This window comes from Melanotaenia boesemani (assembly GCF_017639745.1).
Source record: "Melanotaenia boesemani isolate fMelBoe1 chromosome 2 unlocalized genomic scaffold, fMelBoe1.pri SUPER_2_unloc_4, whole genome shotgun sequence".
NCBI lineage: Eukaryota > Metazoa > Chordata > Actinopteri > Atheriniformes > Melanotaeniidae > Melanotaenia > Melanotaenia boesemani.
The window spans coordinates 26297-42722 of NW_024580585.1; the positions used below are offsets into that span (position 1 = coordinate 26297).

The window sequence follows — 16426 nt, forward strand, 5'->3', positions numbered from 1 at the left end:
CTCACTCCAGTCCTTGCTTCCCTGCCAGATGGTCAGCATTGTTTTCCCTTGTTGATGTCCAGCGTTTACTCTTGTTTTCTGATTCCTGTGTTTGACCCAGTTACGGCCCTTGGACTTCTCTTGCCTCATCCCCTGTCAGACTGCTCCTGCCTTGTGCTCTCCTGGATTTTGACCTGTTTTGGAACGACCACGGATATTCGCCTGCCCCAGCTAAGTAGTCTGCCTCCTACCCCTGTTACTGACTCTTGGCTTCTTAAATCTCTGCTTGTTTGGATTGTGGATCATCCTGACTGTTTCTGGAGTCCTTTCAGGATATTATCCCCTGCTTTACCTGAGGAAGGCGCCACTGCTTCCTACTGGACCAAACCCTGCTCATCTCCTCCATTACCCGGACTGAATAAATTACTTTCTTGGAATCTATCACTGTGTGTGTGTGGCTGAATTTCCGGGTCCTCAGGGAGACACCATTACATCAGAGTTCTTTAAAGGAAGCTTCAAAACTGAGCTTAAAGGTGCAGCGTGGAACAAAAACAAAGGTCACTGACAGAAAATGTCACATATCATCAGAAACTGCTTCTATTGGCATCTAAACACTTTACTAAAATAACATGTTTTATTCTTTTACAATGAGACATTTATATCTACGTGGCGTACGTCCACAGACATGCAGCTGCCACATTTGTGCCACCATTTTTACTACGGTGTCTCTGAACGGACAAACTGAGTGAAGTGAGAACCCTCTCAGCTTTAAAACTGCAGTAGCGGCTTTGTTTGATAGGGGCAGGAGCAGCGTTTGGGATAAGTAAGCTCTTAAAAGCACCATAGAAGAAGACAGTCCACATGTAGACAGTGTGGAAGTAGCTACTGTAGTGCAGTCAACGCTGCACCTGAGGCCACCAGAAACACCTGACCTGGACAGCACCAAGAGAGTCAACAATGACGTCTATTGTTCACAATAAACCTGTTCTCTGATGTTCTCCAGGTTCTGTCCAGACAGGTCCTTCTTCTAGTGGTCCTGGTCTCTTGGTGGTCTTGGTGTCAGCACTCTTTCTGGGTCTGCTGCAGCTGGACGTTACAGGTAGATGTGATGGATCAGGCCGACCCAGAGTTTCTTTCCATCACACATAAAGAGAGTTCACACTCTAAACATGAAAGCTGAACATTTGTTCTTTTAAATAAATAAATCTTTATTTGTATAGCACTTTTAACAAACAAGGTTTACAAAGTGCTGAACAGCACACAGCAAAGTAAGGTAATAAAACCAACAAAGAAAAGAGACATGCATGAGTACATTTCCACAGACAAATAGAAGTCTGACAATAAATAAGTCAGAAATAAAGTAAATAAGTAAATAAAAAGGTTATAAAAAGGCCAGTGGATAAAAGTGTGTTTTAAGAAGTGACTTAAAGATGAAACTGATGGTGCCAGCCTCATCTCCTCAGGCAGGTCGTTCCAGAGTCGAGGGGCTCGGAGCCACAAAGCTGGGTCACCTCTGAGGGGTATTGCATGAAACCAGAATAAAGAAATCCAGGATGATTAAGCAAGCCCAGCTTGACCTAGCTTGCGCGGCCTATCCTGGCTTAATTGGTTGCACGTTTGCTGAGCCAGGATGAGAAGGTGCGGCTAGGTTAAGCCAGGTGAAGATAGTTGGGATAAGTGCGTGTGCACGGCATACTGAAGCAGACCTTACGATCGCTCACAGAATCACCGATGGGGAAATGGATAAAAGTCGCGTGTCCTACGTCACGGCCGCTGAACAACAGCTCCTGACGGAGTTCTCTGACGAAGTTAAGGATATTATAAGGAAAAAAGGCAATACCAATGCCATAAGTAAAGAACGCGAGAGAGCCTGGCAGACAATAGCCGACCGGCTCAATGCGTAAGTAGTTAAAAACTGTACAATTAATAAACAGTGCTCAACTGGAACTGTCATAATTAGGCTACAATTAAAGGAGTTACTTTTCAAATCCACTAACTGTTGTATACTTTAAGAGTGACAAGCAGGTGCATGTTACTCAGGAAATGTAGAGCAAACAATTATCCACAATGTGTCATTCAATCTATTTTCCTCATGTAACGTTTTTATCTATTTTATCTTTCTGTCCTTCATAAAGGACAAACCTGTCTGGCCATAAAAGGACCTGGCAGCAAGAAAAATTAAATATAAGAACATTTTGCAGGCTGGTAAGTGACTCCAAAGTAGATAACCGTGAACAAATGAGGTGAATAGATGAGGTGTCTGCTGACATGTTCAATGTCTGTATGATTGTAGCAGTTAAAAAAAGGCCTATAGAACTGGCACAGGGGGCGGCCCACCAAGCCAGGATGTGACTCCAGCAGAGGAACTGGCCTCCATTTAAATAAAGGGAGGCCAGTGATGGAGGGGATCCAGGGAGGGACAATAACTGACTCTGTCCCAGCCACAGAAACTGTCCGCTTCATACAAGGTACATCACGTACTGCAATTCTACTGCACATGGAACACAATCAAATATAATATAGTGTCTGACTTTGGATAACCTTGCAGTGTCTGGGAACACAATTACACTTTTGGAGCCACCAGAAGATGATCCGGTTAGTACAATGTCTCGAAATCACAGGCTTGGTATGTTCTGTGAAATCTTAATCCAAGTCCTCTCGCTGCATGTATACGGCAGGGGGAAGGCACATCTGCAGCTGCAGAATGCACATCTGCAGATGAGGAGACTGTGTCAGTGGAGTCCAGAAGGCTTGAGGCATGTCAGTTTTATGGGATTGGCCTGCTTATTTATTCCATGAAGGATATGAAGTCAGTGATGTGGTGCTAATAGAAAATGTGTAGCAGGACCCGGATGCTGCACAGTCTCCTAAGCGGCCTGGTAACATTGTGAGTATTGGCTAAAGTAAATCTACGTTATGCACAAATCCTGCTGTGCTAATTGACATTTCCTTTACAGACTTCACAAACTGTCAGAACGCTTTATTCAGGGCACCTGGAGAGAGAGAGAGAGCTGGCAGATGTTAAAATCAGACTCAAAAAGAGAAAGCTCCAAGAAATAGAGCTGGATCTTAAGATTAAACGCCGGACACTCAGAAAACTGGACCTGGAAATCCAGTAACCGAAAATCTGTATCTCTCAATGACATAGTCATCTCCAAAGGCCAGGGGATGTGAGCTGTCCCTGAAGACTCGTTTACGTCTGAATGCTCTTCTGAGGATGCGGGCTTCCTCGTCCAGCACATCCTCCGATAAAGGGCAAGCCATTATGAAGAGGGAACAGGTGAAGGGGAGTTGGACCTGAATATTCTACATTGTCCTCGTCACAGATTAAATTGAAAACACCTTTGTAACCTCATCCGCTGTGTTTTGTAATCTCAATTAATGCAATAAAACACATATTTATAAAACCTCTGACAGCAATTTGACGAGCAGTCTTCATTAGCATAGCAATATAACACTTGGCCTGATGAAATCATGCACTTATGACCAAGTTGATATTGTGTGATGAAATCGTGATCCTGTATTTAAATAAAATGACAAAAAAAAAAAAAAAAAAAAATTATATGCACTGTACTAGCACTACACGACAGCACCTGGGTCTAACTGGACTCAAAAGCGGTCTGATTAACACTTAATTATGACGTCCCATCTTGTTTGAATTCATGCTTGTGTTGTTCTTACTCTCAAATGTAAGTTGCTTTGGATAAAAGCGTCTGCTAAATGACTGTAGAATAGAATAGAATAATAATACTACAACTCGAATCCATATAAAAAGGCTGTTGCGATTACGAACAGATTTGGATTAAATGTACAGTGACTGTATGTAATATTTTAATACTGGATGATTAAAATGACGCGCCATACTTAGGAAGACCATGGACATGCTGTAAAACACATTAATTCCTCACAGAATTGACGTTGGACATGCAGGTGACTCGCTAGGATTAATCTTAGCCTGAGCAGTTAGCCTGGTCTGGAGCAGGCTAGCTGCAGCGGATAAATCACCACAGTAACTTGGCCGGGTTTAGTTTGAGCTGCTTTCATGCAACCGACTTAGGGCTAAATTCAGCCAGGATAACCAAAATATCCCGGCTTAATCGCTTATCTTGGTTTCGTGCAATACCCCTCTGGTCTTGAGTTTGGACCCTGGCACAGCTAAAAGGGACCTGCCTGAGGATCTAAGGCTGCGGGAGGCTCGTAGGGTGTCAGTAACTCTGTCATGTAGCCGGGTGCCAGACCTAAACCAGCTTTAAAAGTAATCAGTAAAACCTTAAAATCAATTCTAAAACGTACAGGGAGCCAGTGCAGCGAGGCTAAAACAGGGTCATATGTTGTCTTCTGCTAAAACCAGTGAGAAGCCGAGCTGCTGCCTTTTCAACAAGTTGGAGGCGAGAGAGGATTTATTGTCAAGACCGGAGAGGAGGGAGCTGCAGTAGTCGAGTCTGGAGAAAATGAGAGCATTGATAACTTTTTCTAAATCGGGCCGGGAGAGGACAGGTTTGATTTTACTGATGGTGCGGAGGTGAAGGAAACAGGACTGGGTGACTTTTTTGATGTGAAGATGAAAATTAAGATTGGAATCAAGTATAACACCCAGGTTTCTGGCAGAGGGGGTGATGTTAGAGGAGAGAGGACCAAGACTGTCTTCAATATGGGCGGTGGAGTGAGGAGGGTTGATGAAGATCATTTCAGATTTAGAACTGTTGACTTGTAGAAAGTTTTGTGCCGTCCAACTGTTCACATGGTTGAAACACTCGAACACAGCAGCTCGGCTTCCAGTGTCTTTGAAAGAAATTAGAAAAAATAAATCACAAATAAAAGTCCAGTAAACAAAGAACTGAACACTTTTCCACAAGTCGTCCCAATCCTGGAAAACCCTGATTATAAACACGGATCCTAATTAAATACACAGAACACTAATGAAGTACATTAACTGGCCATAAAATATCTGCTATCTGGACGTTTCCTGGTCATGTTGACTGGGAATAAAAAATTCTCTACATGTATTTATTTACCAGCCAGAAGGGACATTTTAAATGGAAATAAAAGCTAACAATCCTTTACTCTCAAACATGTTTATTGATCCATATGCTCTTTAGTGTTTACTTTTAGGTGTATTGAGGACTGGAGTGTCCTGGGACAGAAGTAAACAGCCAGAACCCAGTCCTTAGTGGAGAACTGCTCCAGTCTGACACAGCTGCCCAGAATGAAGGAGATCAGGAGCTTATATAGAGGAGTCTTCCTGACTGGCCAATCACAGAGACAACGGAGCTGCTGGCGACCAATCCTGGAAGAGGGCGGAGCTGCAGACGCAGGATCAGCAGCCAATCACCTGCAAGCACTGGCACAGTCCATTTACTAACTGCTTCATGAACATGGTGGTATCATCTGCTCGCTGGGTGATTGCTGGCTGTTTGCCTCAAACATTAAGTTTCCCAAAGTCTACATGTTTGTAAGGGTCTTTTTAAAAAGCCCGACTATGTGTAGGGCTGGGCCATGTGGCCTATAGGCGAATCTTTTGTGACGTCAGTGTTTACCTTTTGCCGCATTGCATCACGGTATTGGGTGGCAAGAAGCTGCATCTGTTAGCTGGATTTCTTTGCGTTTGGAGTTTGAGGGCGATCTACTACATGGTTCACTCGTGTTGTGTGATTGGCTGTACGGCTCGTTGGGGGCCCAACAAAAAGTTTTTCCGCATTCCCACCGAAAAAGACCCCGAAAAAAGAAGGAAATGGTTACGTGCTTTCAGGCGACTAAACCCGGACGCTCCGAAGAAAGCATGGATTCCTTCAGCTACAGACAGAGTTTGTGAGGCTCATTTTGTCCAAGGTAAGTTTATGACCATCCGTTGTTTTTGTGGAAAGTGATCAGAACAATCCACCTGTTGATTTTATACTCTTGTCTGATTCAGGTTTTCCGAGCCACGATCCGCAGCACCCAGACTTTGTTCCTAGTCTTGAAATGGGATATCCTGGATCACAGAAATTGGTAACGAAAGAAAAAGCGGTTCAGCGATTTGAACGGAGTGCCAAAAGACGAGTCTCGGAAACCATTTCTGCTGCTGTGGCTCTGGGTGATGATGAAAAAATGGACATTGATGCTACTGCTAACGTTGACCCCAATCCCCCTGCTTTGGCTGTGGACAACGAGAGGGCTCCACAAACCAGCGTCAGTTGTGATCATGCAGATAGACTTCAACAGCTGGAAGCAGAGACAAAGAGACTGGCAGAAGAACTTCTGGCCCAGCAACAAGCAGCTGTCTTCTACAATGAGAAGTGCACAAAACTCCAAGAAGATCTGAGTAGGGCTGAATTCACAGCTAACAATTTGACTGAGAAACAACTCAAATACTTTACAGGTGAGCCTTGAATTTAAACATCCCTTGACATATCAACATCTAAGTCTAGCAGTCCACCTGTTCATACTCTATCCTACTCTTTGATTTCTTGCTTGATTTGTTCTCTCAAATGTAAGTCGCTTTGGATAAAAGCATCTGCTAAATGACAGTAGTAGTAGTATCACTGAACATACACGTTTTTGAAATTGTGTTAACTTTAGCTGTCTCTTGGCCAGAACGTTATTGAAAAAGAGGTTTTTAATCTCAATTGGACATTTCCCAGATAAAGGTTACATAAATTAAATATCATTTTGACTTGATAAAAAATAGCTATCTGCATGCAATATAACTTCCACCAATTTATGTGATAAAATGCTAACTACTCATAATTTTTGTTCAAGGTGTCAGAAATCGAGAGCTATTTGATTGGATAGTTAAAGTGGTGTCTGCTTGTAAACTGCCCTCCTTTTGCAAGAAATTAAGCATCACAGACAAAGTGCTCCTCCTTTTAATGAAGCTGAGACTGGGACTACAGAACAAGGACCTCGCATACAGGTAAGATTCATTGTTAGTCATCACTAAATGTGAAGCATTTCAAACTTATCCACCACTTTGTTTTCCTATTTAATTTTACATGATTTAAATGTATTCATATTGTTTTCTTGTCCTACCTTTAGGTTTAAGATAAATGAAGACCAAGTAGCAAAGATAGTTAATGTTGGAAGCTCTGTAATGGCTGAGGCCCTCAAGTTTTTGATAGTGTGGCCAGAAAAAGATGCCATAATAAGAAACATGCCCAAAGCTTTCAGGCGCACCAGAACATACAAAAACACACGTGTCATAATTGACTGCTCTGAAATATTCATACAGCGCCCATCCAACTTACTTGCTCGAAACATCACATACTCCAAATACAAGCATCACAACACATTGAAGCTGTTGGTGGGTATTACACCAACAGGGGCAGTGTCATTTCTGTCCAAGTGTTGGGGCGGCCGGGTATCAGACAAGGAGCTGACAATCAACAGTGGTTTCCTTGACCAGCTTGAGCATGGAGACCAGGTAAATTGCTATCTGTCTCCATTTCTTCCTTCATTTTATCACTACTTCTTTTTGTAACTACTAATCCCCCTCCAGTCCCTCCCTCGCTGACAAAGCTGAATAGTTTTAGCATTTTTCAATTAATTTATGTATTCTAGGTTATGGCTGATCGAGGATTTCTTATCCGAGAGGAACTTCTCTGCAGAGGAGCAAGCCTTGTTATCCCAGCATTCACGAAGGGCAAAAATCAGCTTAGCCACAAGGAAGTCATCAGATCACGCAAGATTGCCAATGTCAGAATCCATGTGAGTTCAAACTTTCACTCCACATTCAAATTATAGTCCCAAGTTTCTGTTTCATGAATACGTCTTCAAAATTGACCAGAGAGGTATACAAAAAAGAATAGGAAACATGATCTACATAAGAATTGATCTGAAACAATATTTTGAAAAACATTTTAATGTACATCTTTAGAACATTTGAGTCTTAATTCCATAAATTAACAATATTCAGTTTTGACTCAAAAATAAACACATTTTCTTAAATATTAAAGTGCATAACGTTTTTCTCAAACGTTCTGTTGAAAATGGCTACCACAGTTTATGTGCCATGTAATTAAACCTTCAAATAAACTGATTAATATTCACATTTACTTCTTTAAACAGGTGGAACGGGCTATTGGCCGTATGAAGAAATTCCGGATTCTGAACACAACATGGAATCTTAGTCTGGTGAAGAATGCTGACAACATTGTTGTAATCATTGCTGCTCTTGTAAATCTTCTACCTCCATTAGTGAAATAAGATTTCATTTGTTGCCCCTACATTTATTTTATCCTTTTTGTTGAGAGTCTGCATTTCATTTTTTTTTTAAAAAAGCTCTCTGGAAAAGGGCACTTTAAATGTGCCACATAAATCAGATTTTGCCATAGCATTGTAATTTGACACAACTTCATTTTTATGACTTTGCAGACTTTTCTGACATTACATTTTTTTAGCAGCTCCTTGGAGAGAAAAAAGGCACTCCGTTTTAATGTGCTACAGAAATAAAGAGACAATTTGCATAGCGTTGTCACGTTTGCATTACTTTGCAGATTTTTGTGACTCAATGAACTGGGGTAGAAAATAGGAATAAAAGAAGTCATGTAATCTGCAAGCAGCTGATGTCCAAAACTGGGGGTTAAATGTTATTCTCTCAACAGCAATGCCAGCTTTTGTATAGATGACAAAATCGCACCACTGTGCTCCAGTAATAGCCATTTGTCCCTGTACCTGGTGATAATATTCATGATCATGTTTGAGTTTTAGGGCCCCATCATGCAATTCACTCATGAACTTCTCTGATTTTGCTGCCTCAGCTGGGGTTTTGTCTCTAGCATTAAATGGGCATTTCACTTCAATGATGCCCCACTTACTGAACTCTGTGCTATCATAACAAACTCTATCAGGAGTAGCAGCTAGGATGGGTTCTTCTGGGCTAATGTACAACCCACACTCATGTACTGTGACATGCTTTCTTTGTGCAAGTCCTGTGTAAACTTGAATGGCAATGCTTTCATTTTCTTTTCCCCAATCAAACATTTTTTTTTGGAAATCAGTGGGGGGCTTTGGATGAAGCATGTTATGTGCAACTAGTTCTGGTTTGGCTCTTTTGGAGCTCATTTTCCTGCAAATCTGACCAAAATTTGAAGCTGTGAGTCTAGAGTACTTAAGCTGAAACCATTTGGGACAGTCTGCCTGTTGCTTTGTTTCATTCTGAAGTTCATTTGCCTGATCATATGTGACAGAGAGTGATTTCACATGAGATATATGTTCAGCTGAGATCTCTCGTGGAGACTCTCCCCATCTTTGGAGCTTAGTACCACTTAGTGGGAATGGCGTTGAACCGGGAGACTTCTTGGCATGTAGATGACAGAGCTGCGATTTCTGACATGGTGTTACCAACACCTGGTAAGGTTCACCTTTGTCCATGTATGTATGAGCTGGAATGCCCATATCTGTAAAACAGAATAATCCAGTTTTATGTTCCAAGATTAAATACTGAACAGTAAAGAGTAATTTTTAAGAAGGATGCAAATTTTTACCTTCATCTTCAGTGGAATTGGACTCGCTGTTTGCTGTATCTGTCTCTTCTGGGTCCAATCTCGTCAGGGACTTGAACACACACGCGGTGGGGCAAATTTCTTTTAGCTCACTGATAAAGCCACCATATGCCTCCATGTATCCCTCATCCCCCCTGGTACAAGCCAGTGGAATTCTACCCTTCTTTGGACATGCTGGCCTTGGGGCAGTTTCTGTTTTTGTACTGGGGTTGAAGTTGATTTCATCTGCAGGTGCGGTCAGAGAGTTGTTTCCAAAAACCTGATTCCATCTGAAACATTTAACATGAAAATAAGGTGTGTATTTTTGGATTTCTACAAACCAACATCCATTTGCAGACCAAATCCACATTTAAAAGAGTAAACTGTCATTTCAAAGGTGGGATCTTTTCTAATCAGATGAACAAAACAGTAGATTCTGCAGCTGTGCTTTGATACCTGCAAGCCTCACTGGTACACGCAGCTGTTGTAAGTCCTATCCTGACCGCTGTTTCTACTTTAAACATTAAAGCTGCTACATGACTGCATGTTTCTCCTAGACTGGATTTGAAAGAAAAATTTTGTAAGATGTTATGATCGTTTTTCACGATAGACCAAACACCATTTAAATTATAGTTAACAGGACCAATAAAATTGAAAAACAGTCATCAGATTTAAAATGAAAAATTCAAAGGCACTGATAAATAAAGCCTTACCCGGCTTTGCAGTCGCAGTGACATGTGATTATTTCACCATTTTCTTGGGCGATCACCCACGGAAGATGCGAATCACGCTGTGACTCTGCTTGGCCGGGTCTGACCTCCGCTTTGAGCACGACCACTGATTTTTGTTTCACAGAAAAGATTGGCCCAACCTTTCTTGAAACAAAATAGTTGTAAGCTTCGAGGCTTTTAAAAGCTTTTAACTTCTCGTGGGTGAAGGGTCCAGGGCTTTCAACTAAATAAGAATAAATATCTCCCCAGCACATCTGTGGCCAAGATGCAGGTGAGTCAGACCAGTATTTTTCGTCATCCCAGACTTCATATGGGCTTTGTATTTGTTCAATTTTGTCTGCAACACAAATTTTTAGTTTCTCTCTAAACCTCCTCTGGTCTTCGGAGCTTAGAGTACTTATATAATTTGGATTTCGCCCGCTTACTTTCTTGTTTATGCTAGGTTCCGCCATCTCAACAGGTCTTCTTGCCACCCAACCACACGCGCATGCGCAAAAAGATGTAAACAAAGATTCGCCTATAACTGATATCAAGATTTGTTTTTTCGCTTTAGCGATACATAATATATATCTTGATGTTTTAAATCTCTAAAACAGTCGTTCCCAATCTGGGATCTGGGACCTCCCCCTAAGATGGAGCGACTACGTGCTGACAGAGGTACTGAGAACGGCCACATCGAGAACATGATGGTCTTTTTGTGCAGGAATCAAGCAGATAGTTTAGCAAGAGACGAAGTTTCCTCTACGGCTGCAGTACTGCAAACCAGCGGATGGAGTCGTGGTGGAGAATCCTGAGGAAACAAATTTGTTTCCTCAGGATTCTGGACGAAAAGTACCAAGATACGGAGCGATCCGATGCCGCTATCTGCCCGTAACTGTCTCAAATACGGACAAGATACGGGGAAATCCCCGCCGCATCCCTCACATATCCTATTCTTAGCTCTCTCCGGATCCGGACCACTAAAGATCCAAAAACCCGGATTTTCACCCGCGAGGTATCCACAAGATGCGTGTTCGTGTGATCCCTCGCGGATCCAATTTTAGATCGCCTCGGAAACTGACCGCATCATTGGCAGATCATGTTCACAGATCACGGGAAATACGTCGAACATCCCTGACGGATGCCCGCGGGATATTCGTGGATTTTTCATTTTTTCAATATGTCTGATTTAATGGTTCTCTTCATTAATTATATGGTTTGGCATGTAACCTTTCATGTAAAAGTACTAAGTTCTTATCTTTTAAGATCTTAGCAGGCATTAAAATCACCCAGTCAGTTTCAAACATCACAATCATAGTTATAATGTGACAGTCTTTAATCTTGGTTTGTGTACCATCATCATGTTGTACAAATCATTTGACCAAATTAAACGTTACTGTTTCAGCAAGCATTTATAAAATTACATTGTCAGATTAAACTGTATAAAGAATATCAGCATTATTAACTGAACAGTGGGAACAGAATAGAATGAAGCAGTCTAATAAATCAGGTGCATCTACATAACTACATAGCTGAATGAAAACATGTCAGACATGAAAAACAGACCAATGTTTTTCTTTTTTTCTTAATTAAAGCACACAGTTTTATTTCAAATAAATGGATCTGATTCCTCTCAGCGGCTGCCTCTGGCTCTATACACCACTGGGCGCTCTCCGGTGCACCATCCTGGAGGACATCTTTTGTAGGTCAACGAGGTGGTGCTGACACCTTTCTAACATGTCGGTGAGTCTTGTTGCCCTCCATTCAGGTGGACATGCTTTCCACACGTCTTTGTCTTCAGTGTCCGTCTCCTCGTCGCTCATCATGCATGCAGGCGCCCGTTCCAGGTATCTGTACTCCTCATTGGTTAAGATGAGCAAGCAGCAGATCGGCTTGAATTGAAAAGCTTTAACAGAAAACATTAGATATTACTCTCAATGGAGAATGACATTTATAGGTCAATGAGAACACTTTAAATGTATACATTAAAAAATTAACATAAAACATTTTTACTGCCTCTGCACTGCCAGAAACTTCATCTTTATGCACAGTTCATACAACACATTTCAGCTGTTGTATCCAGAGATAAAACTGCTGACTACAACACTGGAATGTGATACAAAAGCAAATCACAAATCCGATGCATTCTAAAGGATCTTAAAAATAAACAAATCTATAAGTGATTCAACTCACTCTATGTCTTCGGTTGTTGAGAGCTTTGGCCCTCTGATCCTCTTCCACTTTGTCTTCTGACAACTTAGATTCCCTCCTGATGTTCTCAAAGTATCTGTTGCTCCTACAAACACAAAAAGTGACACATTAATATGTGAAAGATCTTTTCAACAAATTGTCTTTCTTTGGAGAGATAAGCATTATTTTTAGAAGTAACCTTAAACAAGTTTTAGAGTCATTACTTACTTCTGATCAAAGAGGTGTCACATTCCTCTTCATCTGCAATTGTCCACAACATTGAATTTGTGCCACCGGAGTTGTGCTCAGACGTGAACCTGCAGATTACATCACAGAAAACACAACAAAGCAACATGAAACATGACAAATACTAAATCTACTCTGAAAATTCGTTAGTGAATATGTAAAATCAAAGTGCAATTATTTTTTTTTATCTGAGTCAATTTAAGATGCACTAAAGCATCATTAGTCTGATCTGATGAATATATAACTACTGAAGGTGATGCTGCATAGAAAATACATATCTTGTAATCAACTTACAGACTACTAAATGGTATTAGATGTCTTACCTCTCATTTCCTCTGTATTTGTGCCCATCCTCCAGACTCCTGTGGATCCTTTTTACCTCACGCTAAAACAGCTAATATCACAAACACATAAAATTTAGATCATGTGAGAAAAATATTTTGACAAACTTTTGAAACACCACATTACAGCGGCTTGTACAGCTGTTTTTTGTTTGTGCCTGTGTTTGCAGACATATTTTGACTAAGGCAGTGGCTCCATAAAGTTTAACATACAGCCTTACCATTTTTTCTAAAATAGGGACAATGTGTGGATATTTATCACAGTGGTTCTGAATGTTTAAAGCCTCCAGGTGGGGGTGGATCCCAGGTTGTAACAGTAGTAACAGTGTATGAAGATGAATGTTAGATCTGTTTTACTCAAATCTATGAAAACAACAATAAAGGCTTAGTGAATAACTTACAGATGGGTTGTAGGAATCTGCTGCAGAGTCGCTGATGTTACTGCTCCTGCAGCCAATCTGTTCTCCACAGCTTCAGTCAGTTCAACCACTTTCTCCATCACCTTGCCAACTTTCAGGTGTGCACTGCACACACCCTGAAACATTTACAAGTGTGTTTTCCTACATGTCAGTTTTTGATTGTAAACATTGGAACATCATTGCAGAAATCAAAGCATATGAATCCCATGTTTCTAAGTCACTGAAGGGAACAAGGATTGTTTCTATTGATTTTTTTTTTTTTGCATGTTAATATACATTTATAATGTAGTTGTGAATGACTTTAGCAAAGCTAATTTCCATCTTTAGTCCCTTATTGTTTAAACCACTTCAGAAAAACATTTTCTTTGCATGAACATTAATTTCACTCCTGTCAACAAAAGACAAAAAGGACAAGATGGTGTTGATCAAACAATTAAGAGAACTTGGGAAAGCACGTCATCCCATGTGGTGTATTGTGGGACGTAGCCGTCATACTTGCATTCTGTACTTTAATAATTCTGTACTACCTGTAAGCTATATATTTATACACACACACTTAGATACATACTGCTCATTGCACAACATATAGAAAACATTTTACCAAGTAACTGTTTTCTCTACCAAGCATAGTTGTACTGAGCTGCTTAAAATAGTGTTTTTGATGTGTACATATCCAACCACCTCAGGGTGTACAGGCATTCTGGTCTCCTCGCGATCCTCATCATGCTGACAGTTATAGAAACTTTCTGTAAAAAGAAGAAGAAGATCAATAAATAAATCTACACCTCATTACAGTGGTTAATAATTCTAAAATAAGTTGTTTCTGTGTGGTTGTGGACACATTTTATCTAAGGGAACTTCAGACTGATAACTCACCAGTAAACATGCAATATTTTCCCATATAAGCAACAACAATAACAAGAAGGTTTAGTAAACAGCTGACAGATTGGCTGTAGGAAAATGCTGTGAAGTGTGTGGTTCCACAGCTCCTCTGTTACTGCTACCACCACCAGTTGACCTCCAGTTCTCCAGCGCTTTAGTCACGTCCAGTTTCGCCATCTTGTCCATGTCTTGGTGTATACTGCACAATGCCCTGAAACATGTTCAGATATGTTGTGCAACATTTTAGGTATTGATTGTGAAAATTAGAACAAAATCCTTACAGAAACCAAAGCATGTAAATCCTATTTCTCCACTGACCTGCAGCCTTAGCATTGGATCGGGAACGTTTGTTTCTACTATTGATTTTGAATTTATTTTTCTTAAAAAGGCACAATGTATATTAATATACATTTATAATGTAAATATGCAGGATTTGAACAAAGCTTAATTCCATCATTAGTCTCTTCTAGTTACAAACGCAGGTCTCAGGTGATCGTGTTAGTTTTTGTTGTTTGGTGTTTTAAAATGAAAATGGCTATCAAAATACTGAGTAAAATCTACATTCTGTGCCATTTTTATCTACATTATAATAAAAAATATGGATGTACTGATGTACAACAAATTAGGCTTTACTACTTTATATAGGGACACCTTTTAAACCAGAGAATTATAATATAAATATCTATTGTGTTACACAGGAAAAAAAAACAAACGAACAAACAAAAAAACAAAAACAAAACAAAACAAAAAAGAAGCCAACCAATTTTACTCCCGGTTTTACCTTTACTTTTGACAGTAATTTTGTCCACCCATTATGTTTTTAACTTACTTTAATCCCAATAAGCACTCGATTGTCTGTCAGTGGTTATTGAACAATTAAGAAACAGTTTTAACTGATTCAACCATAAAATAAATATTAAAACACACACACAAAAATGTACAAACGTTTTATATTTAATCCCGTTTAAATGAAACAACCGTTCACTTGTATTCATTTAATGAGAAGCTTACTTGCCAGGACCAAGATGGCGATCACGTGGACGTGTCGCAACAATGGCCAATGGTCGATGAATGAACCCATAAAAGCTAGCGAAACATCTTAGTTTCAAATAAAGTTACTGCAGTTTCACTGACATGGGTATAACAGTAAGTTTGTCTGCGAAGCTAAACTTAAGTAACTCACTATCTATAACAACTTAAACAATTTAAAGGCCTAAAAGAATGAGTATCAACTTACTTCCACATAATGTCCGATGTGACTGGACGGCAGGCTCTGCTACTAGCTCCAGCTGGGCGCCAAATGTGAGAATTAAAGTTTTAATCGTCCGTTGGCATCGGCACTTATCTCCGTGTCCTCTGAGTCTGGGCGAAGAAGAGTCGTTTGCGTTGTCCGAAGAATACTTTTACAATTTATTGACGTGAACTGTAATTGAAAACACGACAATAAAGAGAAGCGCAGCGCAGAACTACATTGGCGCTGATCGATGACGTCATACGATGTGCGACAGTTAAGCAGGATCTCACAGGAGAGTGAGCGGCGACCTGCTGTTAGTAGTTGCTCAGGGAAATTTCACATTCATAAAAGGAAAAGGGCTGACAGCAAGCCGGACTTCACAGTTTCCACAAGATCTTTTTCAATACAGCTCCAACCTCAGTGGTCTTGAGAACTCAAAAGCCTTAAAAACTAAGTTTACTTTGGGAAAATTCTTATTTCATTGAGATGACTCTTTCCTCACTTTACTTTAACTGATGGTTAAATGTATAAATGTATATGCATATGCACACCTGGATTTTTCATATATGTTTATGTATATCTCCTAGATTTAATTTACTTACTGGTCTCATTGAATATCACTTAATACTTGATCCCCTTGCTATACAGTTTATGTTCTGTATATTTTATTTTCAATTGTTTAAGCAGGAGATTATTATCTTCTAACAAACAAAGCTGATTACTTGGTTGTTGACTGGATAGGGGAGACGGGGGATGGTTGTAACATGGGGAGAGTTGAAACGCCACTATTTTCACCAATCAAGAATGAGACAGGAGTCAGATTGTCATGGATTGGGTGTATGGATCCAAAGAGAGGAGCGCTCGGAGAATGATCAGAGACACTTTATTAGAATTGTGCTGTGCAGTATGCAGGGTTTGCTGGAAGGACGGGCTGGAGCGGGCAGACAGGATTCTCCGTGGTGTGGAC

The 16426-nt window shown here is 40.4% G+C and overlaps 1 protein-coding gene and 2 long non-coding RNA genes across 4 annotated transcripts; 2 read left to right on the top strand and 1 right to left on the bottom strand.

Annotated features, from left to right (window-relative positions):
- Positions 1-5609: 5609 nt before the first annotated feature.
- On the top strand, positions 5610-7100 carry LOC121636074. The gene is made up of 5 exons (XM_041979400.1): positions 5610-5808; positions 5891-6337; positions 6718-6871; positions 6994-7045; positions 7092-7100. Exons 1-5 carry the CDS (start codon positions 5610-5612, stop codon positions 7098-7100), a joined length of 861 nt encoding a protein of 286 aa, XP_041835334.1.
- A 17-nt stretch (positions 7101-7117) lies between these two features.
- Positions 7118-8302, top strand: LOC121636079. Its single transcript, XR_006009619.1, has 3 exons — positions 7118-7378; positions 7516-7662; positions 8023-8302. It is a non-coding gene; the product is annotated as an uncharacterized LOC121636079 (long non-coding RNA).
- A 3540-nt stretch (positions 8303-11842) lies between these two features.
- LOC121636078 lies at positions 11843-14397 on the bottom strand. 2 transcript variants are annotated; one of them, XR_006009618.1, is made up of 7 exons: positions 14287-14397; positions 14025-14089; positions 13326-13459; positions 12907-12968; positions 12566-12654; positions 12341-12443; positions 11843-12053 (listed from the first exon to the last, which is right to left on the bottom strand). It is a non-coding gene; the product is annotated as an uncharacterized LOC121636078 (long non-coding RNA). The 2 variants fall into 2 exon arrangements; XR_006009617.1 differs by lacking the exons at positions 14025-14089; positions 14287-14397 and having other exon boundaries at positions 11853-12053; positions 13326-13563.
- Between the last annotated feature and the right edge of the window lie 2029 nt (positions 14398-16426).